At 35.2% G+C, this 25,124-nt stretch overlaps 2 protein-coding genes across 5 annotated transcripts in view; one reads left to right on the plus strand and one right to left on the minus strand.

Annotated features, from left to right (window-relative positions):
* The window catches only part of EIF5B (eukaryotic translation initiation factor 5B), a 71,583-nt gene extending 49,777 nt beyond the window's left edge, over nucleotides 1-21,806 (plus strand). The window contains exons 9-24 of the mRNA XM_012546151.3: nucleotides 316-390; nucleotides 2,054-2,346; nucleotides 7,728-7,835; nucleotides 8,033-8,143; nucleotides 9,156-9,223; nucleotides 9,971-10,112; nucleotides 12,235-12,366; nucleotides 12,954-13,136; nucleotides 13,327-13,488; nucleotides 13,687-13,818; nucleotides 14,389-14,520; nucleotides 16,459-16,535; nucleotides 16,681-16,845; nucleotides 17,475-17,613; nucleotides 18,512-18,673; nucleotides 19,790-21,806. Of these exons, the coding sequence (XP_012401605.1) occupies nucleotides 316-390; nucleotides 2,054-2,346; nucleotides 7,728-7,835; nucleotides 8,033-8,143; nucleotides 9,156-9,223; nucleotides 9,971-10,112; nucleotides 12,235-12,366; nucleotides 12,954-13,136; nucleotides 13,327-13,488; nucleotides 13,687-13,818; nucleotides 14,389-14,520; nucleotides 16,459-16,535; nucleotides 16,681-16,845; nucleotides 17,475-17,613; nucleotides 18,512-18,673; nucleotides 19,790-19,897 (2,189 nt within the window). The 3' untranslated portion in view covers nucleotides 19,898-21,806. The remainder of the gene's footprint in view (nucleotides 1-315; nucleotides 391-2,053; nucleotides 2,347-7,727; nucleotides 7,836-8,032; nucleotides 8,144-9,155; nucleotides 9,224-9,970; nucleotides 10,113-12,234; nucleotides 12,367-12,953; nucleotides 13,137-13,326; nucleotides 13,489-13,686; nucleotides 13,819-14,388; nucleotides 14,521-16,458; nucleotides 16,536-16,680; nucleotides 16,846-17,474; nucleotides 17,614-18,511; nucleotides 18,674-19,789) is intronic.
* A 143-nt stretch (nucleotides 21,807-21,949) lies between these two features.
* Nucleotides 21,950-25,124, minus strand: part of REV1 (REV1 DNA directed polymerase) — a 101,081-nt gene continuing 97,906 nt past the window's right edge. For 3 of the 4 annotated variants that reach the window (XM_031959138.1, XM_031959136.1, XM_031959137.1), the window contains 6 exons: nucleotides 24,886-25,119; nucleotides 24,069-24,189; nucleotides 23,409-23,626; nucleotides 23,173-23,332; nucleotides 22,892-22,994; nucleotides 21,950-22,371 (listed from right to left, as the gene is read on the minus strand). In XM_031959138.1, the coding sequence (XP_031814998.1) occupies nucleotides 22,260-22,371; nucleotides 22,892-22,994; nucleotides 23,173-23,332; nucleotides 23,409-23,626; nucleotides 24,069-24,189; nucleotides 24,886-25,119 (948 nt within the window). In that variant the 3' untranslated portion in view covers nucleotides 21,950-22,259. The remainder of the gene's footprint in view (nucleotides 22,372-22,891; nucleotides 22,995-23,172; nucleotides 23,333-23,408; nucleotides 23,627-24,068; nucleotides 24,190-24,885; nucleotides 25,120-25,124) is intronic. The other variant, XM_031959139.1, reaches the window with a different exon arrangement.

Raw genomic sequence — 25,124 nt, forward strand, 5'->3', positions numbered from 1 at the left:
TTATTTGGGACTTTTTTTTTTTTTTTTTTTTTTTTTTTTTTTTTTGCTGAAGTAAATGGGGTTAAGTGAATTGCCCAGGGTCACACAACTAAAGTGTCCGAGGTCAGATTTGAACTCGGGTCCTCCTGACTTCAGAGCTGGTGCTCTATCCACTGAGCCATCTAGCTGTCCTAGGGACTGTTTTTGCTTTGTTATTGTCCACAGTTGCTTGTTTGCCACAATTTATTTTTCTTTTACATATAACAGAATTTTAATTCTGTTAAAAAAAATCTCCATATAATTGTTTTATTCACTTGATTAATTTTTAATTTACAGAAGAGGAAGAAGAAAGTGAAGATACTGGTTTGGATGATTGGGAAGCAATGGCTAGTGATGAGGAAAGAGAGAAAGGTAGGTTTTTAATAAAGGTAGTGGTTTTTAAAATTTTGTATCCATGACAGTTTGCACACATTTGCAAATTATGTGTGACTAAAGTATCTAACAGTAAATCCTTTACTGAAACTACAATTTACAGTTTTTGGTTTTGTTTTTTTACTGACACATCACTGCTATATGTTGGAGCACAAGTTAAAACTGCTGTCTGCTAACAGCTGCTGTTTTCTGAAGGTGAATGCACTTTCTTGTAGCAAAGTATAATGTCCAGGCTAGCTTTTTGGAGGTACTCTGGACAGGCCTTTGTCTCAGCAGGATAATCACCAGGAGGATGGTCAGGAATAGAGTCTTAGAGTCTTTCTTGTCTCCTTCACAGTCTTTTCACTCTGACTGACCATGTCCCCAGTTCTCTGAGCCCATAAATACCCTTTTACAATTATATCATTACAGCATACTGAGTGTGTGTGAACTAGAGTACCATTACATCACCATACTAAGTATGTGTGAACTAGAGAACCATCATCTCATTAATCATACTGTTAACACCCTGCTATAAGTATTTTTGCTTCAAGTATACTTTTCTCAGAGTTCCCCAATATCTGCAATCCCCTACAGCAAAGAGCATAACCACTAGTTGTCAGGCCAGTCCATAAGAGCCTATTAAGTCTAAAATCTGCCTATACTACAGTACATATATAATGCATCCTCTGCCAGCCTGCCAGGACCAGTCATGCATTCTTAGCTATCTGCTCACTTGCTAGGAAAGGACTTTCAGAACTCCAAGTCACTTCCCTGACGGTGGCCTGGAACAAGGATCCTGCTGAGTTGTAACTAGAATTTCATTGTATTAGAATTTTATAAAAGGAAACTTACTGTCTATCTGGTCTAATTTCTACCAAAATAGAATTCCTACTTCAGGCCTTTTCTTGAACATCTACAGTGAGATTATATATACGTACTACTTTCCAAGGCAATATATACTTAGATGACTAGTTCTGATTGTTGAGAAGTTTATCTTAAAACCTAAATTTTCTTCTTTACAACTTTGGTTTATTGATCCTAGTTTTGCCCTCTGTGATTAAACATAGCTCAACTAATCCTTCTAATACATGACAACCCATTAAAGAACAAATTTATTGGCTTTTTTTTTTTTGGTAGTTGCTATCTTAATGACTAGAGGTCTTAAAGATGAGAAAGATCAGAGATGTGAAATAATGAGCATTTAGATGCAGGTGTTTTCTTTTCTCTTTCCTATCGCCTTTGAAGCTGCACTGAGATCCAGAAGAAGAGTGCCAGCTTTGTAGGTTGCTTTTTTCCCTTAATTGTTTCATCTCGTTACTCTAGAATCCTGCATTTTCAGATTGATAAGCAAGGATAAATTTCTTAACTTGTGATTTAGCACTGCATTCTTTCTATACCATCTAACATTTAAGTCTAGATATATTATTTATTTCTGAGGCATTTGGGGTTAAGTGACTTGCCCAGGGTCAGCTAGGAAGTGTTCTGTGCGTGAAACCAGATTTGAACTTGGGTCCTCCTGACTTCATGGCTGGTGCTCTATCCACTGCGCCACCTAGCTTCCCCTATTATTTTATTTTTAGACAATGAAACTACCTTTTAATTAGGGACTGGGTTTTTCTAAATTCCTTTTTTTTAAGTGGTCAAAGTATTTTCTTCACAGAAAGAAACACTGTGCATATTGAAGTAAAAGAAAACCCTGAAGAAGAAGAAGAAGAGGAAGAGGAGGAAGAGGAGGAGGAGGAGGAAGAGAGTGAGGATGATGAAGATGAAGGAGAAAGTGATGGAAGTGATGGTGATGATGAGGAAGAGAAGGTTTCAGATGAAAAAGACACTGGGAAACCATCAATAGATAAAAAACAAAGTAAAGAACTTAGCTCAGAGTCTGAATACGACTCAGATGATGACCGAACTAAAGAAGAACGTGCTTATGATAAGGCAAAAAGGAGGATTGAGGTAAAATATCTTTCCTATTTACCCCTCCTTACTTTGTGTATCCCTTTTTCCGTTCAGTAAGACTTTGAGAATTCTCAAGTCCCTTAGGGGAAAGGACTGTGTTCCCCTCCTCTCCCCCCAATCTGGTAATACTGTTTCATGTTTTTTAAAAATTCTTTTAAAAATTTCATTGCCTTTAATTGATAATACGGAGAGGCCTACTGAAAGCATGCCTCGTACCAATACCTGATTCTGTAAATATTTTGTTTATGGGTTTATATTTGCTATATAATATTTTAAGAGAAGGTTGGGTGAAAAAGGAAAAGGGCATTTATCGACCACCTTTCTCTGATGTATTTCAGTCTTGCAAAAGGCTATGAAAAAAGATACTAATAGCACTTTAATATTACAGGAAGTACCTGTCTCCAAATTTATCTAAAAGAATACTTTTGTTTTACTATCTAGGAGTACTAGTCAAGTCCATTTTCCATTTGGTTACCTTTCATGTATGGGGAATACAGCTATAGTATCACATACCTTCTTTTCCAAGCACAAAATTGTATGATCTGACTATGATCTTGGTCATCTCATTTCCTTCCTTATCCCACACTGGCACATGGACATTCATTTGTTTAGTTTTGTTTCATTTTAGTAATTGCTAAAATCTCTAAACTTTAGATAAAAGTCTACTTTAATCCCAGAATTGGTTAGAATGGATCATTCTCTTTAGTGCGAACCATATATCTAATAATTTCTGCTGATTAGCCAGTCTTCTCTTTCACTTTCTTCTTCTTTTTTCTCTTGCCTCTGTCTTTTTATCTGTTGTTCTTTGTCCTTTCTTTTCCTTCCTTCCTCTCTCCCTGTTTTGCTCTTTCCATTAGGATTTAAGAAAAGATAATAGCTAATGCAGTAGTGGTGATTTGACTTGTTTGAAATCTATTGCTTTCTGACTTTATTATTTTTTTAGTTCTTTTCAAGGAGTGGCCCCTGGAATTTGGGTCTATATGCTATGTAATGAATACTTGCTGATGACTAATAGATTGATTAGCATAGGGCTTCTTAAACCTTTTCTATTTCTATTGTATTCTAAACCCCTTTTCCCTGAAGAATTCTTATACGATCCGCGGGATATAGTTATATAAAATAGGTGTACAAATTAAATATTTGCTGATATTAAATCATAATTTTGTGACCTTCACATTTAGTTATGAAACCTCCCCTCCCCCCAATGTGGTTGGGACACACAGTTCAAAAAGTTGGGGTATAGTGAACCCTTTAATCACCTATTTGTTGGGTTCTTGTTAAAAAGTTGCTACATAGACACGTCCAGAAAATATGAACACACTAATCTTCACTGACTCCCCAATAGTCATCAGCATTTTTCAGGTGTTCCTTGTCTTAATATTGTCTTCCTCTGGAACATCAGGCTGGAAATCATATGGGAGGGTTTTTCCATAGAAAAATCATCTATTAGACGGGACTTAGTCCTTTTTTTTTTTAATCTCAAAGTTATGGGTTTCTTGGTTATTTTCTTGTCCTTGCATTGAGGGTAGGAAGCCTTGGACTTGGTTCCTGATCCATTTTGAAGATCTTAGGAGATATGGAGGAAAATCTTGGTCTGATCTTAATTATTGCTAAACAGCTTCCTCATTTTGTCTGGAGTTCTCGGAAAGATACATTCTCCCAAGTCATTTGTGTTCTCAGGTTTTGCTGTACAGAAAGCTGAAATGGCTAAGGGCTTGTCATTTTAGAGAATAGGAAGGAAATCTTATGTCTCTTTCTACATGAGGATTTGATTAGAAAAAAAAAAAAACCTTAGTAGAAAAAATGGAAAGTGAAACCGTGGCTTTACAGGAAAAACCTAAGGGGCTCTAAGGCAGCTGGACAGTCCTGAGAAATCTCATGGTTGTAACACGGGTGGGGTGATAAGGTGCCATGTTTTTCAGTTCTTTGATGTTTTAGCTAAAATGTTTCCACACTGAGCAGCTAAGCATTTCCTTTTCTGGCAAAAGAGCATTAAAAATAGCTTAAATTATCAAGCTTATCTAGAAAAGATCCTGACAGGTATATATTGAGTTAGAAAACTACTTGTTTAATATTATCTATGTGTTATTGTACTTTACTTATTTTTTTGTTTCCCATATTGTTTTGGATTATACTTCGAAGTATTTGCAGACTGCAATGTTTAAGCTTTATGTTTTATACTTTGGCTTAAACTACCCAAGAGGCTCCAAGGGCCAGATTTAAGATAAATTTTGGGTTGAGATGTGTAGGTTGTACACTTGTCACATAAGGTTATCTTGTGTCAAGTAAAATCAGGTAGATGACCTTTAACTTATTAGATGAAAGGGTTTTTTGTTTTTTTTTTTTTTTTAAATAAAAGTGTAGCTTTTACAGCTTTGGCTAGAGGAAAGAATAATCAAACAAGTGATAGAGGCAATTTCTACCACTTCCCTCTTCTCCCACCCAATAATTTTGATTACAAGATCCAAAGTATTTCGCACTGGAAAAAAAAAATCTATTATTGCTCACATAAGTAGGGAAAATATCAATTTAAGAAAAAAAATCTATGCATTATAAAAATCTGAATAAAAGCTTGTTATCTGATCTGTAGAGGGAACTAACAAGTACATAAGATAAGTACATAAGACAATGGATGAATCAAAGATCAGAATGAAGAGTTCACATCAGATATTGTTACAAATCACTAATAATAATTTATGGACTTTGATGCAGATCAAAGTCAATTTTGAGATTTCACATTATACTTAATAAATTGATAAAGAACACAAAGATATAAATAGGGCTGAATAAATTGCAGAATCATTGGCAGAGATTCAGAATTCAATCTTGGCAGCTGCTCATATTACCAAGTGAAATGTGTAGAATGAGAAGAGAACCCAGAAAGAGCCCTGAATCCCATCTAGTTAGGGAGAGTTAGCAAAATAAAGATCTAGAAAAACAGATTGAGGAGTGGTTAGACAGAACTAGAAGCAGGAGAGAGTGGTATCCCCAAACCTTTAGAGAAATAGATATTAAAATTAGATGATCAAGTGTTTTCGATACAATACCCTCCAAAGATTGTAGGGAGTTGAGAGTGAAAAAAGAGAAAGTAGAGATACTTATCATAGATGGAGTTTTGCACAAAGTACAGAAAAGATGTAGAGTTGCAGGTATGGAAGGGAGTAAGTAAGGTTGGTTTGTTACTTTTCTTTGGAGGAAGGATACATGAGCATGTTTGTGAGAAATTTGGGATTAATGAAATGGTGTGAATAACACAGCTGGAACGGGGCCAGTTTACTCTAGGAAACAGAATGGAACAAGATTACTCGTACAGGGAAGTATTCTTAGTTTTGGTCAAAGAGTAGGGTGGCCGCTTGGTGGGGACATGGATGCCGGAAAAGTACAGGACAGAAGGGATTTAGTGATGAGATGAGAAAGGGAGCTTTCAGCAAATGGCCTCTTCCCCCTACTAAAGTATGAGGTTTGGAAGCTGCTATGGAGAATGCATTAGTCTGTTGATAATGGAGGTACGGTTGGATTGTCTCACAGCAGTGGGAGTATAAGGGTAGTTGTTAGCCACAAGTCTGTGGTAGACCTTCTTATTGTGGAAGCATGATTTTTCCACTTGCTCTATAATATGTGGTAGGAATGATTCAGGGCTGAGAGGCAGTATGTAATCCTGCATATTAATAAGGGGTCCAGGGACTCATGAGTACAGGACTCTGATTCTTTTTAAAAGTGACTCAACTGTGTATATTTTCTGACCAGAGATCACACTGCTGAGTATATACCCCAAAGCCATCCAAGACAGAAAGGTAGGTCCTATATACAAGATTCTTCCCCTGACATTGAGGCTATTCTCTTCTTGCATTCATCTCTTTTGGGTTCTTAGTTTGACATTTATAGACTTAAAAAAGGGTCTGCGAATTGATTTTTAATAGATTTGTGAATGTAAACGGGAAAAAAAAGATTAATTTCCTTATTTTACTAACTTTTGTTGTTTATAATTATTTATATTTTGTTTAAAAATCCTTCTTCGAGAGTTTATGCCTTTGCCATATTGCCAGAGGGATTCCCCTGCTGAAGAAGATAGAATTTGGAGCCCCTTATTTGTTTTAATCCATTCCTCTCTTGCTTTGTTGATTTGTCTTGCTAGAAACCTATTAATTGGTTAAGGGTCTTTATTGCTCTTAAGAAAAGCTCATCATCTTCACCTACTGAGACTCAAACCTTTGGTTCCTAAACATTATAACATCTATTCCTGTTTAAAAACTAAATCCCAGTATTGGACCACCTAGTGAGTTCCTTCTTCCCGGCTTTAGGAATTCTTGTTTCTTGCTAGTTTGGAAAGCAGTTGTCTACCTGCCTTGTAGTGAATGAGTGGCCGTGCCTTTGCTGCCCTAGGCCAGATTGCCAATTGGGCAATCTTCACTAGTCTCTTAAGATTCTTTTGGACTGCTTTGATCATAAGGAAACTTCCAGAAACCTGCTGCTGAAGATTTTCTGTCACTAGTCAGTGAAAGGGATTTTCTGTCAAGGAGACAATCTAAAAAAAGTAATTTATGATGCAAAGTTTTACTTATATTATGTTGTGTGGAGATTTGGATGCTGGTCTCAGCATTGTCACAAGGTGTGTGATCTTTGGAAAGTTCCTTAATTTCCTCTGGCCAGTTTCCTCCTTTGCTAATAAAATTCTGGGTTTTTGATGTTCCTTTTAGGGTGTTTCTGAATGGCTAAAATTGAATAGTGGTGAAAATTTTAATTTAGTGCTTTCTAAAAATAGAATTTTTTCTCCAATTCTTGCCACATCATGGTAAAAACAGTCTCTTCTCAGACTTTCATAGTATTTTTTCCTGGACCTCTCTTGCATATCTCATTTTTCCTCTTATTTTTGGAGGGCACTATTATTAAGTAGTATTTTGTAGGATTGATTCAGGACTGATATTAGGCAGAGGATATATTGTAGCATTTTAACAAGCGGGTCAGGGACTCATAAGTACAGATTTCTGATTCTTTAAGAAAGTAACTGAACTATGTGTATTTTGTGATCAGAGATTACACTGCTCAATGTATACCCCAAAGCAATCCAAGGTTGAAAAGTCATATATACAAGATTCCTCCCCTGACTTCCAGGCCATTCTGATCTTGCATTCATCTCTTTCATTCATCATCTGTTTTGGGTTCTTAACCTGGCATTTATAGACTTGGAAAAGGTCTGTGGATTTTTTTTTTTTTTTTTAAAGTGTGTGCACATTTGTTTTTCTCTCTCAAGTTTGTCCTTTGAGGGCAAGCTGTGGATCAAAGTTGGCTTTGTAACCGAGTACTTAACGTGATGTTTTATATAAAATAATGTTTTGTTGTTAAATTGAAATATTTAATTGTATTTCTTTCTGTCTTAGAAACGGAGACTTGAAAATAGCAAAAATGTAAATGCAGAAAAACTGAGAGCCCCTGTTATCTGTGTACTAGGACATGTAGATACAGGAAAGACTAAAATTTTAGATAAGGTAAGAAAATATTATGTCTTTAAATCTTTAGTAAATTGAACACTTTGATCTCTAACTTATTATTTATGCAGTTTAAAAATATAAATGAATTTTTCTTAGTAGTGATAAAAAAATTGTTTAAAAATGTTCTCGTGCTCCTGTATTCTGTTTTTCAATCAGTTTTTGAATACTTATTGGAATTTACCATTTTCTTCTAGCTACGTCATACTCATGTACAAGATGGGGAAGCTGGTGGTATTACTCAACAAATTGGGGCCACTAATGTTCCCCTTGAAGCTATCAACGAACAGACAAAGATGGTAAAGAATGTAAGTATTGTGGGACTCTGTAATTTAGGTTATTTTCAGAATGTAGACAATATTTTCTGGATTTGATCTGAAATTCTGCAATTCATTTTTATGTATCTGGTACTACTATTTTCTGCATATAAAAAAGAATGTAGGGGTGGTTAGGTGGCCCAGAGTGGATAAAGTCTCAGACACTTACCACTTCCTAGCTTTGTGACTGTGGGCAAGTCACTTAACTCCAATTGCCTCAGGAAAAAAAAGAATGTAAATGGAGGTATTTAGATGCTACTAAGCTCCATTAAGTTAGAAATAATCTAGCTCGAGTCTCTTATATAATCAAGGAAATTTGTGTACATTTTGAGGCACTTTTGGGAAATATCCCATAATGAAAATATTTAAATTTGGAAAAAAATGTATTTGAAATGGATTTTCCACATTTTGAAAAATTGGTCATAGCACTGAGTAATGCAGTCTTTTGTGGTTTGTTTATATGCTTATTTCTCAGAAAAAACAAAAGTTGTTGTACTGGGTAAATAACACAGACCTGGATATTTTCTTTATTAAATTTGAGGTTGATATGGGAAGGTTGATAAATATGGCTTGTAGCCATAATTTTAGAATCTTTTTTAAAAAATGATCTACATAAATTTCAAACTGCTTGAATGCCCCTTTAATTTAGCTTTTTAAACGTAAGGTTTCACACTGTCATAAGTTCATTCTAGTTACAAAAAAACTGAATCTTTGATATTTTTGAAGAGGTGTTTTCAGAGTTGAGTATTTCTGTATCACACATATTTATGTGTATACATATTACCTATTTGATTCTGAATTTTAAAAATAAGTGCTGGATTTTGCTTAATTATTTTATTCAGCGATTTTCTTTTGGAGTAAATTAAATGGAAAAAAAGTCTTTTGGATGTTGATGGTAATGTAGTTAGCTTATAAATTGATGGGTGGCTTTTAGGGATTCTATCTTCTTGAATTATTGTCTGTGCTGCTTGTATATTTGTTTTGTCTTATTTCCTAATGTTAGTTTGACAGAGAGAACATAAAGATTCCTGGGATGCTTATAATTGACACACCAGGCCACGAGTCTTTCAGGTAAAAACAAAATTAAAAAAACCTCAGTTTTTTATATCAAATGATGTTCCTTTCAACTGTGTTAAATGATTTCCTGCTGTTAATTTGGCTTTTATTAATTTGTGATGTATTATCATATTTGCAGGTTTTTATATATATACATACATACATACATGTTGGAAATAATACTTTTTTTTCTACTTTAATTTGTTTATATTATTTGCATGGAAAGTAGACATGATTATGCCTTCAGTAGAGGAGTTTCTAATGCTTGGCCTCAGAAACAAGAGAATGACCATTTAATCTTTTCTTTATATTCCTTGAAGTCTATTAGTGAAATTGGTTGCTATATGAAAAAAATTTACTTTGGGTCTGATTGGTTAACATAGGATATAGTTCATCTCATTTTGATCAAATCTTATAGTTTAAGGTTACTGGCATCTGTGTAACACATTTTGCATTTAGTTCTGTTAATATTGATTATGCTGAGGATAAAAGAATTCTAAAGCAGTGGATAAGAGTTTGAAGTCTGGATTTTTGTTGCATCCTTGCTTGACTATTTTAATTTTGGGCAAGTTGGTTAATTTCCCTGAGCCTTAGATTCCTTCTTTATAGAAGGAGCCATTTAACCACATGATAGTTGACAAGTCTTTCCCAGCTTTAGATTTTATGATCCTGCAATCTGAATTAAGTTTGAGAGTCTTTGTTTAATCTTCTTATTTATACCTTTTCTCTCTCCCCCCCCCCCCTTTTTTTTTTTTATAATAGTAATCTTAGGAACAGAGGGAGCTCACTTTGTGATATTGCCATTTTAGTTGTTGATATTATGCATGGTTTGGAGCCACAGACAATTGAGTCTATCAACCTACTAAAATCTAAAAAGTGTCCCTTCATTGTAGCACTCAATAAGGTAAGCTGAATGTGTGAGGAGGGGAGGGTAAGGGCGGGAAATTTAAAAGTGTGCCTGTGAATGTGTGTATTTAAGGTTGCTAGAAGTGACTTTCTTTAAAGTTGCTTTGATCTCTGCCAGTTTTATTACTATTGCCAGCCTTTTAAAGACATTATGTTTGGATCTCACTAATTCTTGGGTTTATATGAGGAGAAGGAATTAAAAGAAAAGAGTTATATCTGAAGATTTCTATGTTTGATGCTTTTAATCTGGCTTGTTTGTTTAATCTGTATGTGTTTCCAGGGACTTTTTTGGCCTCTTTAAGATGGTTCATTATATTAACAATGCATTTAATGAGATTTTACCACAAAATCAGTACCATCTATTTATAATATGCTAATCTAGAAGTTTCAGTTGAATTTTACTCTGTGAAATTATAAAATCTAAGTTGGAGATAATTTGCTCTTTTGTTTGCCCAAATTCATGATAGTTATATGTTATAATAAATGGGACACCAGATCTGGAATTAGGAAGTGCTGAGTTCAGATCCAGCCTCAGGCTATTAAATAGTTATGTGTCCCTGTGCAAATCACTTATTCCTGTTTATCTAGAAAAGGAAAATTCCAGTAAGCCAAGAAAACTATAGATGTGGTCATAGGACAAAAGTTGCCCAAATGTATATAACTAGGTCCACAATTATTTAATTTTTGGTTAGTGTGAACTGTGATTGGTGGCCATCACAGCCACCATAATAGAACAGTCTAATTGATGAGTTTATATTTAGACACATCAAATAATTTGGGGGGTAATTTTAAAAATTTTGTACTGATAGCCTGTCAGTTTTATGCTAAACACTAAGGATATAGAGGCAATAGATTGTCTCAGCCCTCAAGGAGGATAGCACAATTAAATCTGGAAGGTGGGGATGAATAGGGAGGAAAGGGTACAGGAACACCTGTATCTGGGAAAAGAAATGAGGATGCAGCTGCATTGGTTAGTCTCTGTAAATGGATCCAAACTCCAATGAGGAAGGATGAAGGAGAATTGCTAGTTACACAGTTTACTTCAGGTAAAGCAGAATGGGAAAAGGTGAAGTATATTATTAAAACAGGTGCCAGCGAATAGCATTAGGGCTGATCTGATAGATACCATCTCATATTATGCAGTCTCAGGAGTATATGATGGTCATTTTGAATATGCTGCTATGTTGCTACTGATCTTTCTAGAAATAAGCTTAAATTCTTCTTATTTTTATTAAAAAAAAAAATCAATTCTTCCAGTTTCCCAACACCATAATTCTTTCATTGTTCCTTTCCAGTGAGCTATCCTATATAACAAATAACATATAATACGTTTTTAAAGGAATTTTTTTTAAAAAGGAAAAAGAGGAAGGAAAAAAGTCAGTACAATTGTCTTTTATCAAGGAATTCTGAAAATGTCTTCAGTTTACAGATCTTGTGAGCCTCTCACTTCTACATAAAGGTGGAATGGGGGCAGTCTCTCCAAGTCTTTGAACCATGCTTCTTGATCTTATCGCATTCAATGCATGTATGTGCTATTTCTCTTGGCATTTGTTATTGTAGTCATTATATATTTTTTCCTTGGCTCTGTACTTCATTTTGCATTAGTCTGTATAGATCTCTCCATGTTTTTCTGTATATCACATTGATCGTTTCTTGCAGTACAGTTGTATTCTGTGTTTCATCCTATTCTTTTACATCCATGTTTCAAATCCTCTACCAGATTGTATAGATTGATGAAAGCAGGAATTCCCTAATTTTCCCATCATTTTTGTATCCCTAATTCCTAGCACAGTTTTTGAAGTATTTTTAGGATCTTTTTATCCTTACACTGACCAATTAATGGTGCCAGCCAGACCCTAGCCTAGACAGGATCATCTCCATGAAGAACTGTGATTGGTAGTCATCACAGCCACCAGCCCCCTCCTGATGACAAGCATCATTGGCCAGGCCCTGCTCAGGCAAAAGGCCAGTAGTCTACCCCAGAGCATCAGGTCCACTTTTGTGCTATAAGGAGGTCCAGACTTGGTCATGTTAGATATCAAATTACATTGAATGAGTGGAGTATATTGTGTTTCTGAACATAAACATTAGATGTCTTACCATTAATGAAATTATTCTAGATCGATCGATTGTATGATTGGAAAAAGAGCCCGGACTCAGATGTGGCAGCAACTCTAAAGAAGCAAAAGAAGAACACCAAAGATGAGTTTGAGGAGCGAGCAAAGACCATTATTGTGGAGTTTGCACAGCAGGTAAGTCAGTATAACTGTCCTCAATCCAGGAAGTCTGCAAATGTCTTCAGTTTACAGATCTTGTGAGCCTCTCACTTCTGCATAAAGGTGGAATGTGGAGGTCTTTGACCAGGCTTCTTGATCTTACTAGCATTCAATGCGTGCATGCGCTATTTCTCTTGACATTTATGTTATTGTAGTTTTTGTGTATGTGCCATGAAATCAGTTTTCTGTTTGTTTGTTTTTTCCTTCCTCAATATATAAATAAAACAGCATTTTTATTAATTCCTTTTTCTGATGAATTTTATGAAGATACATCCGGTGGCCATCATAAGCTTTTTATTCTTAGAAACATGAATTGAGATGAAAGGAGACTGAAGTGTTATGTCTACAATTTAACAACTTTTTGAGGACATAGTGATGGGGTTACAATTCAGTATTTGTAGTTATTTATTTGTCAGCTTCTCGATAGTCTTATTCTCAATTAAAATTTTTTTTTGTTCTCCCTATGTACTCTCTCCTGCCCCCTACACGTGTGTATGCACTCACACACATGCACAGAGTCTGGCATTTTCTCATTAATTTTGCTATTGCCTTTTGTTCACCAGGGCCTGAATGCTGCTTTGTTCTATGAAAATAAGGATCCTCGTACTTTTGTTTCCTTGGTACCTACCTCGGCTCATACTGGTGATGGCATGGGAAGTCTGATAGCACTTCTTGTTGAATTAACCCAGACTATGTTGAGCAAGAGACTGGCACAATGTGAAGAACTGAGGGCTCAGGTCATGGAGGTAAATAGCATTTTAGAAATGGATTTGTTTCCCAGAAGCAAATGTCCATTTAATGAGGATTTTTTTTTTAATCTGTGTTTACCTCTGTATTTAATGTACAGGTCGAATAGTGGCGTGTAGCTCATTTACTTAAATTATATTTTTGTGTGTATGTGTGCATGTATGTATACATTTTTTTTTCCCCACTCAGGTCAAAGCACTGCCTGGCATGGGTACCACAATAGATGTAATATTGATAAATGGACGTCTAAAAGAAGGAGATACAATTATTGTTCCTGGAGTGGAAGGTCCCATTGTTACTCAGATTAGAGGTCTACTGTTACCTCCTCCCATGAAAGAACTGCGAGTGAAGGTGAGGTTGGATAGTTCCAAAGATAATGACTTTACTCTTTTAATCATAGAAATGTCACTGTTGAGGTTTGCCTCCATAGGTTCCTTTACCAGTTAAGATTCTCGTGTTATTTTTAAAAAGTGGGAAGAGGTGGGATGTTGTAGTAATAAAATCTTCACGTTTATCTTAATGCACTTTTTTTTGGGGGGGTCTCTTCAGAACCAATATGAAAAGCATAAAGAAGTAGAAGCTGCTCAAGGTGTAAAGATTCTTGGAAAAGACCTTGAAAAAACATTAGCTGGCTTGCCACTCCTAGTGGCTCATAAAGAGGATGAAGTCCCAGTTCTCAAGGTAAGAATTTCTTTTAAAATATTTTGCAGATGGGTATATCTAATTGTGGCAAAGAGTACTATTTTGTCTTTTTAGGAAAGAATTTAAATATTTCTAGCTACTGATGCTTTTCAAATATCTCGGTCACTCAAAAATTAAAAATTTTTTGCACATAATTTTTGTAGTTTTCTTGGAGTGACCTGCATTTGAGAGATTGTATATTTTTCTGAATTTTTTTTACATGGGGGAATAATACTTTGCATAACTGCAATCTCTTTTGACTCAGCTTTGCTCTAAATAGATAGGACAAATAGTATCTCTTTTATAGCAAGAACTTTACATGTTTAGGTGATAGTGATAGGTGTAGAACATGTCTCCTGACCCTTTAGCATACTATTTTCTGCTGTACAATGAGCCTTCAAGAGCTTTATTACCTTAAGAGAGGTAATCTCAAATAAGGAATACTCTACCTAGTGGGATAAATGTGCCTTATTCAAGAATACAAGGTAAATTGTTTTTATTTGGTTATTTTTATGTTATTTAATTGGAGAGAAATTGATTAAGCCTTGTTTTCAATGTTTTCTTTTCAAGGATGAGTTGATTCATGAATTAAAGCAAACTCTAAATGCTATCAAATTAGAAGAAAAAGGTGTCTATGTTCAAGCGTCCACATTGGGCTCTTTAGAAGCATTACTTGAATTTTTAAAAACTTCCGAAGTACCGGTAAGTAGCAATACTCAACTTAATATTAATTTAATTACTTCTTTGTACATGAGTAATATTTTTGTTCTGGCCTATTCTTTACATCCTAGCAATTCTGAACCTTGGGTTTTCATTGCTGATCATAATTTAATTCCCATCTTCCTCCATCTAACCATTTATACTTTTAAAGTATCCAAACTTTCCAGTGGGCTGGAAATGCACACTGGATGTCTGCTCTATAATTAAAAAACTAGATTTCATTTAAAAATCTCCTTTCTTGCTGCTACTCCTGCTTGGGTACCTAGCTCCCTTGGAACATGGCTTTCCTGGCTATCTTCTCTAGCACTGCCTGTACTTTCAAGCTCCTCTCCCTCACCTCTCAAGTCACCAGTCATGGTACAAGTCAATTATGTTTGAGAAACAAAGTCTAAATGAGAAATTCTGGAGGAATGCAGGTCTTTAGGACATTCCCTCTCCTTCCTCACTGAGGTCAGTGCCATCTCCTGTTCTGAGACTGGGAGAATTCCTTTTTTGTTTGTTTTTTTGTTTCATTTATCCCACTTATTGATCTTTTTATTTTCCCAATTAGTTTTGAACTCTCAAGATAAGATTGAAATTTGGCAGTTTGAGAGTATAGAAATTTAATTATAGAGCAAGTATAATTTATCTATTCCTGATGATGACCACTTGGTGTCCGTGTCCCTTTGTGACCAGTCATAGAGCGAGCTGCCTCCACATCCCTGTCTGCATTCAGTCCTTCTCAATCCTTTTTTAACTGAAGTCTGACTACTGCTCTCTGTTCAGGTGAAAGTTAGTTACCAATCTTTAAATTTCCAAGTCTTAAGGACTTTCCTCATTCTATGTTGCTCTTGACTGCTGCAGCCCTTGGCACGGTGCTCTCTGTGACACTGCTCTCTCCTGCTTCTCCTCTCTTGCTGAACCTTTTCAGTCTCCTCAAGCCGTACCTATTAATCCTGAGCCCTCTTCTCTCCTTCTTCTCTATACTAATTTATTGGTGATTTCACCAACTTCTTAGTTTTTGACAGTCATCTTTATGCAGATGATTCTTAGATTGATTTGTCCAGCTCACAGCTTCAGCTTTATAGTGGACTTCTTGAGCCAGATGTGCTATCAGCATCTTAAATTAAACATATTCAAAGTAGACCCATTGTCTTTTCCCCTAAACCTCATCTATTCCTATTACTAGAGAAGGTCCCCACTAGCCTTCCTGTTAAGTATCCTTCCTTTAAGTGCCTACAGCCCAGCCATCTTCCCTTGGTTCCTTCCTGCTCTCATCCCACCATATCCAGTCCAGTCCTACTTTGGCAGCTTTTCCTCACATATACCCTGCTGGCACCCGCCTCCATTGCCTCATACCTGGACGACTACCATAGCCTGCTATTTGGTGTCCTTTTATCAAGTTTTTCTTCACTAAGCTATCACTCAGCCCCAGAGATCAGAGGTTCCTTATTGCCTGCATCATCAAATATAAACCATTCGTTTTTAAAAAACCTTTTTATAAAACCTCCTTTTTATAACTTTTACCTCCTCTCTGTACTTTGTAATCTAGCTTTCTTTGCATTCCACAGTCCAATTCTGGGCATTTTTACTGAATGACTTCTCTTCTCCATCTCTGCTTCCAAACTTTCTTGTCTTCTGTCTCCAGTCTCAGCAAATACCTCATCTGCAAGAAGCTTTAACTGTTCTCCCTAAATGCTAATACCTTTTCTCTTGATTATCTCCAGTTTGTCCCTTATGTATCTTATTTGTAACTTTTTTTGCATTTTTCCCCTTTATATAGACTCTGAGATTCATGAAAACAGGGACTTTTAGCACAGTGCCTATAAATGTTTGTTGACTAATGTAGTCCAAAAGATTAAATATCCATCGATAGTGCTTATAATAACCAAGATGAACTAATTTTTAAAATTCTTTCTCTCTCCCTCCCTTCTTTAATAGTATGCTGGAATTAACATAGGCCCTGTACATAAAAAAGATGTTATGAAGGCTTCAGTGATGTTGGAACATGATCCTCAGTAAGTAATTTCTATGCTGCTATTAAATTTTCTAAAACATTTCTTTAAAACACTTTTTGTTCTTTCTGTGATTTCGCTTTTCTTTAGGAAAGTTCTTAGGTTTTTTTATTGAATTGTCTTTGTGATTAATTTCTTTTAATTACAGATATGCAGTAATCTTGGCCTTTGATGTGAGGATTGAACGTGATGCTCAGGAAATGGCTGATAGTTTAGGAGTCCGAATTTTTAGCGCAGAAATTATTTACCATTTGTTTGATGCTTTTACAAAATATAGGCAAGACTATAAGAAACAGAAGCAAGAAGAATTCAAGTAAGTAACTTGGAGAATGGATAGTAAGTAAAGTTTAATGTTTCGAACCAGAATACTGTTCAGACAAGTTTTCACATCACCCACAGTACATATAACATATATACATATATTCGGCAACTATGGACATTAGTCCTTGTTTTTAGCTTTTTGAAATTTTTGTTTGATAAGAATGAAATGCCTACTAGCCATTGAAGGGCAGTTTCTACATTTGGTCAAGATTCCTGTCTGGAATGGATTTACTTTAGTTTCATGTCACAAATAGAGGGATTATAGGTGTTATGAGAAACATTGAATTTTATTTAGCTAAGGACTTTATGTAGCTTAAGGACAAGTAGGATATGAAGAGAAAAATGATGCTTGGAAAGACCAAAGTGAGTTGTACAATTGGATCTTTGGACAATGTATATCAGTGTAACTATTGTAATTGCCCTTAAATAATGGTTTAATGTGGGGCTGTTACTGCATGTCATCGGAGTGCAGTGTAGCTAGCTCTGGTATGATCTGGGCTGGAACTGGAGTTGGGAGCCAAGGACAGACTGTTTTTTCTACTTTTAAATTGTTGTGTGTGTCTTTATTTGGAGTAAAACCAAGGTGCCAGAATAAAACCTGTATATTTTTTCTCTTCATAGGCATATTGCAGTATTTCCCTGTAAAATGAAGATACTCCCCCAATTTATTTTCAATTCACGAGATCCAATAGTGATAGGTGTAATTGTTGAAGCAGGTCAAGTGAAACAAGGCACACCCATGTGTGTACCTAGTAAAAATGTAAGTATTGGTCACATTCTTTCAACTTGTTTTGGTTCTTTGAGACGTCTCATTAAAGTAAAAGGAAAATCACTTTGGTGTTTGTAAATCTTTCGTTTAGTAAATGAGAACCAGGAGCAGATTCCATAAAATGTCACTTGAAAATGGATTTGCAGATTTAGATCAGTTTTTTAAGGAGGAAAAAGGTTGAAGTTACAAGTTTGTTTGCCTATAATGAGGAACTGGTTTTCAAGCTTTCCCTCTTTTAAAATCTTACATTGCAAGTTTTCTGTAACTAAAGCAAGTAAAAACAATTTTGTACATATAAATCGACTTCATCCCAAAAATATATTTTAAGGTGAGCTGTTAAGTATATTTGTCAAATCTGGAGGTTTTCTTTTCTATGTTAGCACAGGCTTATAAAGGCTTATTATAATCAGGAATGAAGTACAGATGAAAAGGATGGTGGGGGGAAGGATAAGAGCTTCTTGGCCTTTTGCCAGGGATTTCCTGAACACATTTTTCTTCCCCCTCACCTTCCACTCCCAATATCGCACTTGAATTCAGTAAAATGAATAAGAATTTTATTTAGTAATTGGGGAGGGGGAGAAATTCCTTTCTTCAATCCCTCATCTGTATCAGAAAAGCTTTTGGATATATTATCTTTAAAATCCTTTCTAGCACTGATTTCTCTCTTCAAATTATAAAGACCTGGTGAATTTTGCCACCTAACATGATGGGGGAGGTTGTATTGATAAATGACTTGTGATTATAGATTAAATAATATATACAAAAGTGTGTGTACATATGCGTGCACACACACACATGTAGTGAAATAGTATAGCCAGATGATAGTAATGATAAATATGCAATTGTTTTGTGCACCTTGTAGCAATATCTTTTTTTTTTTTTTAAACAGTTTGTTGAGATTGGAATAGTTACAAGTATTGAAATAAACCATAAACAAGTTGATATTGCAAAAAAGGGTCAAGAAGTCTGTGTCAAAATCGAACCAATTCCTGGAGAGTCTCCCAAAATGTACGGAAGACATTTTGAAGCTACAGACATTCTTGTTAGCAAGGTAAATATTTTTACCCATAGTAACTGACAAATTTGTTACATAAAGCAGCAAAACCTTAAATCTGTCAAAAATTTCATAAGGAGAAAATGCAATTCTTACTTATTTGTTCCATTTGACAAGGCTAAAGTTTAGAGAGATTGTAATTTGCCCATGTTCTAGGGAGTATGAGAACATACTCATAGAAACATACATAGAACATACTCAGTAGAAACACTCAGATGCTACCATAACTTTCACTCATCTACAAAATTGGATGCCCTGAGGTTTGTAGATGTTATTAACTCTGAAAGCCAACATTCATTCCCTTATTGTGCTTCCTTTCAATAACTGAAAATATGAAAGATGATAATTCACTTTATTAGTTCAGTTCTTAATGCCTTAACATTGAGAATCAGTAAAAAGTAGTGAGCCTGTTCTCTCATGCTTTGCAATTCTTATCCATGGGTTTTCTACATGGTACCTTTTTTGTTTGTTTTTTTGTTTCATGTATCCCACTTATTGATCTTTTTATTTTCCCAATTAGTTTTGAACTCTCAAGATAAGATTGAAATTTGGCAGTTTGAGAGTATAGAAAGCCCCAAGATGAGTGGGGTAGGGGTGGGGTTGTCATTTCAAGTTTCAAACTTATTGGGCATTTTTAATAGCTGTGCATTGGTATTGGGATACTATAACTACACTATAACCCTATAGTTATAGGAAACGTAGGAAAACACTGTTTCCTTTAATATTAATGGTACACATGAAGTTCATAAGTACAACCATATTTTTAAAAAAGCATATGATTGTATGAGTGTGTATTAAGTACATAACTTCAAGCTATGAAAACTAATAAAGGATAAACTTTCTTTGAAATGTCTTATTTTCTGTATTGGGGAAGGGCAGTCTCTCTCTCCTCTTCCCCCCTACCCCCCAGTGATGCCATAATTTAAGAATTAGGTGACAAAAATTCCAAACTTGTTTGATCATTGTACTTGGGATCTTCAAATGTCCCTAAGTTGTCAATCTTTTATTTGTGTATGATTTATTGCCTCAATTCAAATAATTTGTTTTTGACAATTGGGTAAAGTGTGTCTATTCCTCCATTCCTAATTTTTTTGTATGCTGGGTGTATTGCAGATCAGTCGACAGTCCATTGATGCACTGAAGGATTGGTTCAGAGATGAAATGCAGAAGAGTGACTGGCAACTTATTGTGGAGCTGAAGAAAGTATTTGAAATCATCTAATTTTTCCACCGTGGGCAGGAAAAGTAGTATACTTGCTGTTCTGTTGTAATGTCACCAAGCAAACCAAGCAAAAAAAAAATATTGAAACAATGTATTGGACTTCGATGGACTTAAGTTTGGAAGGAAAAATAGGTGGATAAAATGTTTTCCATGAGAAACCAAGAAACTTACACTGGTTTGACAGTGGTCAATTTACATGTCCCCACAGTTCCAATGTGCCTGTTCACCTGTCCCACTACCTTTCCCTTCCCTTCTTTACTGGCTGCTGTTTTAAAGTTTGCCCTATCCCAAATTTGAATTTTTATTACAGAACTAAAGCTCTTTCAATTTTATACTGATTAAATCAGTACTGCAGTATTTGATTAACCAAGCTTCTGCAGACTTTGTGATTCTTGGACTTTTTTGATGTAAGAAATACTTCTTTATTTATGCATATTCTTTCCTCGGTGATTTTCCAGCATTCTGCTTTGTGCCTATAGGAATTTTTTAAAATAGAAAATTAGGTAATATGATATTTCTGTATTTGCTTTGTGTGAAACAATGATGTAAAGAGCATAGCTGGCTGCCTTTTATTGCTTGTACAGTCCATGGAAGTCAACATAAACTGTAATCATTACAATACAGAGCCACAAATAAAGGGAATGGACATTGATCATCAAATTCTATTAGGCTTCAATGAAAGCACAGATTATTCTTGCTTGAAATTTGGTACTAGCTGTCATCTTCAGTGCAAGTGTCCTAAGGACCAAAGCTCGCTAGATGACACCGTGATACCTTATATAAAAAAACTAGCATTCACAAATTTCTTAAAACCTAGCAGCAGTCATTTTTATACAGAGATTTTCTTTAACATATTTTTCCTGTATTGTGCATTTTGTTTTTCAGAAATTAGAGTATATTGTAGACATGTTCCCCCAGCAAGACAGACATAGGATCAGAGTGAGTTCAGACAGGAACTCTTATTTTTTCAACATGTGATTATCATTGATCCATTTTTGGATCAGCCGGCAAAAGTATCAGAGAAACGGAGTCCAAGTGCATATTGGACATTTGGACCGTGCAGATCTGACAACACTTCTGAACTACTGTTGTTATATTAAACAAGCTGTTTTAAGCTGCTGCCTTGAAAGGTAGAGTTTTTCCTAAATGAGGATTAGAAATGGGAGTAAACTGGGCCAGAGCTAGTTTGTTTCTGTAGCATGCACGAGGGAGGGGCCACTGCGAAATCTGCTTTGTAATTTATGTCGAGCCAGGTTGGATGCTGTGGGTGAAGGAATAAGATGGGTGATGCTGTTTTTCTTATACTGTCAAGTGTGATGTATGCTTAGACACAATTATGCCACAAGTAAGCTCTTTTGTAGATTAGAATCAGGAACAAAATCCCATAAAGGGGAGGAAAACCCCTGATGGCATTCTTGGCAAATAATAAGATGTTTTTGAATTGAGTTATATGGATATTTATTTTTGCACATTGACAATCTGCTGCTTTGTAGATTTAATTTACAAGATTGAGGGGGAGAGCCTAGGGTATATGTACTGATTTCACAACATAAAACAAATATTGGCATCTGAGTTGTAAGAAAGTTTTTTTAATGGGCTGGGAACAGGTGCAGCGTGTATTTCACCGGTTACCTAAGTTAGAAAGGAAGTCTAGAGTTCTAATGTAGGTTGCTGAGTAATCCTGAAAATTGGTAACAGACCATATAAAGGCTTTAGGGAAGTTTTTTTTTTTTAAATTTCCAAGGCCACTTTTGTATTACATAATATATATATATATATATATATATATATATATATAAAATGATTGGCCCCCGAGTCAGAGATTTGGTCTATGGGAGGAATGAAGTTTTTACCACATAAATCTAAAGTGATGCTCACAATAAGCATTCTTTTACCCTATTTGTTTACTCTCCTGTAAGGCATCTTTTTCAAGAGTCTTCCAAACCTTAAGGGGATCCTATCTAAGCATAGTAATTTTAAAAGTGTATGATATGCAAGCTTCTGGCCCAAAGGGGACTTTTAAGGACTCATAAAATAAAAGTCAATACAAAATATACATACAGTTCTTTATTAAACAGCTGTAAACACTTCACTGTAAAAATCCATAAAACTTTATAAACAAACATTTTGTAAATAGAGTCTATGCTACAGTAAAAGAATTGACACAATTATTTACATGCAATACTGACAAATTTGGCACTTTTTGAAAAGAAATGTACAAAACACTTCTGTTTAAAAAGAAATTCAAAATTATAAAAACTCAGCATTACTATCATGCACTTTTGCAAATACCTCACAAGCACTTATGGCACAGCTAGCAGAGAGCTCCAGGCTCTCTCTCACCAAGCTCCTTATTACAAATTTAGGTAACTTTTAATGTGCTTCCATAAGTTTGTTGTAAAACCACCTGAACATTGTCAAGAATAAAGTCAAATGCCATATTCCAAACTGATTCCACAGACTGCTGCATTAACCTGGAGTGAAGGGGTGGGGTTGAGTTGGGAAGAGACAATAAGGAAAAAAAAAAGAATTAAACCTCAAATTCATTTCTATGCCAAAATACTTAACTTGGAAACACCATAATTTGACAACTTTTAATGGTTTTTGGCCCTTCAGCAGCATTTTTCACTTGTCAATTCTCTCTACTAAAGCTAGCAGTCAGAATCTTAATTCTATGCCTTCTGGCATGGAGTCCTTCTCAAAAGGAAATACTGCTTTTAAATGTGTAAGTGACACTCAGCTTATATACTTTAGAACTGATTTCACCAGGAATTACACTGGGTGATGGGTTTTTAAAAAACAATTTTAAGGAAACGGACTCAAGGTAAAGATAATGGATTCAAAGGTAAGGTAAAAAAACTTTCAACCAAGTATTAATTTCTGACATAGAAAGTGCCTTGCCCATAAACAACAGAACCTTCTGCTTATCTCATCTTACCTCTCCCCACCCCAAATCCCCCATATTCTCTTTCAGATGCAATGTGCAATATTTACCTTTTCATGTACTTTATGACCAGATCCAGTTTTTCTAGATCCTTTTCTTCTATTAGATCAGTACAGTATTTTACAACTTGTAGGATGTCTTCCTCCATTGGATCTGTTGGGGATTTTAAAAAAATCAATAGACATACAAAAAAAGCCTTTACCTTTAAAAGGACTTTAAAATATGCCATTGTGTGGCATAGATTTTTGACAACCTGTTCAGAATATTTCAGACCAGGGAAAGGAAATATATATTATTAATAAATAAAAGCCAAATAAATGATTAGTTCTACCTGATATGGTGGTAATCCATTCTTTGAGCAAAGTCTTCACATCATTGAATTCAACAGCACCAGCTAGATTAGGGGCTGGTTGTCTAAAGGAGCTTGCCAGTTCTGGTGGCAAAGAAGAAGGTTCTGCCGTAACTGAAGTTGACGAACTTGGCTCAACCTGCTGAAGAATTTAATGTTAATAAAGCAATCCAAGAAGAAGAAAAATAAAAAGCTGCAGGTTGCAGTACAAATCTTACCTGTAGGGTAGCAAAAGCTGGACCTTCCTGTTTCAAAAAGCCATCTATCAGCTTCTGAGGGCTTCCAGTAGTTGTTGTCAGTGTTTTAGCTGGACTGCTAAGCAGTTTGTTGTTCAAAGTATTCTGGATCTTTTTTGTGGGACTGACTGTTTTTTTCCTGCTTTTCTTCTTATCTTTTACTACTGTTTGTTTTAGTTGAAATAAAGGATTCTTTGAAACTGAAAAACAAAGCAAAAAAAGGCCCTTTGTAATACTTCTCAGACCATAAAAATCTCCCTTCATTAACATTAACCTGTGACTTGTGTGGCCCCAGATTCTTTCTTAAAGAATGTAAGTGCCAGCCAAGCTTGGAAAGGCTCAAATCAAGAAAACTTTACAAAGGAGTAAAACCTCCCTAAAGCTTTGAAGGGCTATGATATAGTCTCTTTCTCTCTGCATATGGAGCACTTTACCAATTTTGTCATATTTCTTAAATATAGTGCCAGGGAGTGCTCTGAGGCTGTCTGTACACTAAAAAATCCATCAATTTTTCCCCATATAAATATACTTGCATATTTAAGTATATTAGTTTTAATATATTTTTTTAAAATGGGTAGAAATTCTTGGATATAGTAAAAAAGCAGTTTTTTTTCCTGTCATTTGCAATCTTCCAAAGCTTACCAAATGAGCTGGCTGGTTGCTGATAGGTGGAGTTTTCTAATTGCCTTTGTTTTTGATCATATGCAGCTTTCAGCTCCTCTTGAAGTTCAGCAGGAAGTGCTGCAAACACCTCAGGATCCACCTAATATAAAAATAAAATGCTCAAGATTATATATAAATTCAACCTTGATTCCTAGGTATTTTAGCAGAACATCTGATTCCCCTGCTTTTCTAGCTTTCTAGGTCATGTAATTCAAGCACTACTATATACTATATATATAGTATTATATATCAATTAATACAAAGAAAACAGCAAAAGGAACAAAATAGCGCGAATTTATTCAAATAAGACCCCCAGGACTCCCTAATTTCTTGAAAAAACTGGATTTTAACTTGGAAAAATTTAGAATATGCCTTAAAAGACAGTTTGCTCACATACCCCAAAAGAAATTATATTTTAATATAACAGTTTCAGGAAATAACAAATAGACTGTAGTAGAGCTCTAAGAACAATTTACAAAAGATCATCATCTTTAATGATTTCAAAAAGGCTGATGAAAAGGGACTACCTGGAAAGAAAGCTGGAGGAAATCCTCATCCAAGTATATTTGTGTTCCTTACCCCACCCCCAGTATTTACAAAGGATGTTTTTAAAATTCCAAATTAGATAAAACATTTGTCCACAAATAAGGGAGACTGCAACATTGTAAATAAAAGGCCTCTACAGTAATCATTGGATTACTGGTTTTAAGAAGTGAAATGAACACTTTAAAGTTAAAGATAGAACTTTAAAATCTTTAAAAACAAAAAAAAAAACATTTAATTTGTTTTTCCTTACCTGTGAAAATGCTGGTAGGGCTATAACATTGATTCCAGTGTCACCATTTGATTCTTGAAGATCTGGTATTTGTAACAAAACTGTTCCAACTGGTTGTGGCAAAATTCCACTGTTACAACCATTTACTGGTTCCTTCTTTTTGTCGCCATGTGTGTCGCCTTGCTGAATAGCATATATTTGCTCTACTTGTTGCCGAAGTTCAGGTGGCAAGGCTTCTAAAACAGACTGATCTAGCTATA

The sequence above is a fragment of the Sarcophilus harrisii genome, chromosome 3 (genome assembly GCF_902635505.1).
Source record: "Sarcophilus harrisii chromosome 3, mSarHar1.11, whole genome shotgun sequence".
In the NCBI taxonomy this organism is placed as follows: domain Eukaryota; kingdom Metazoa; phylum Chordata; class Mammalia; order Dasyuromorphia; family Dasyuridae; genus Sarcophilus; species Sarcophilus harrisii.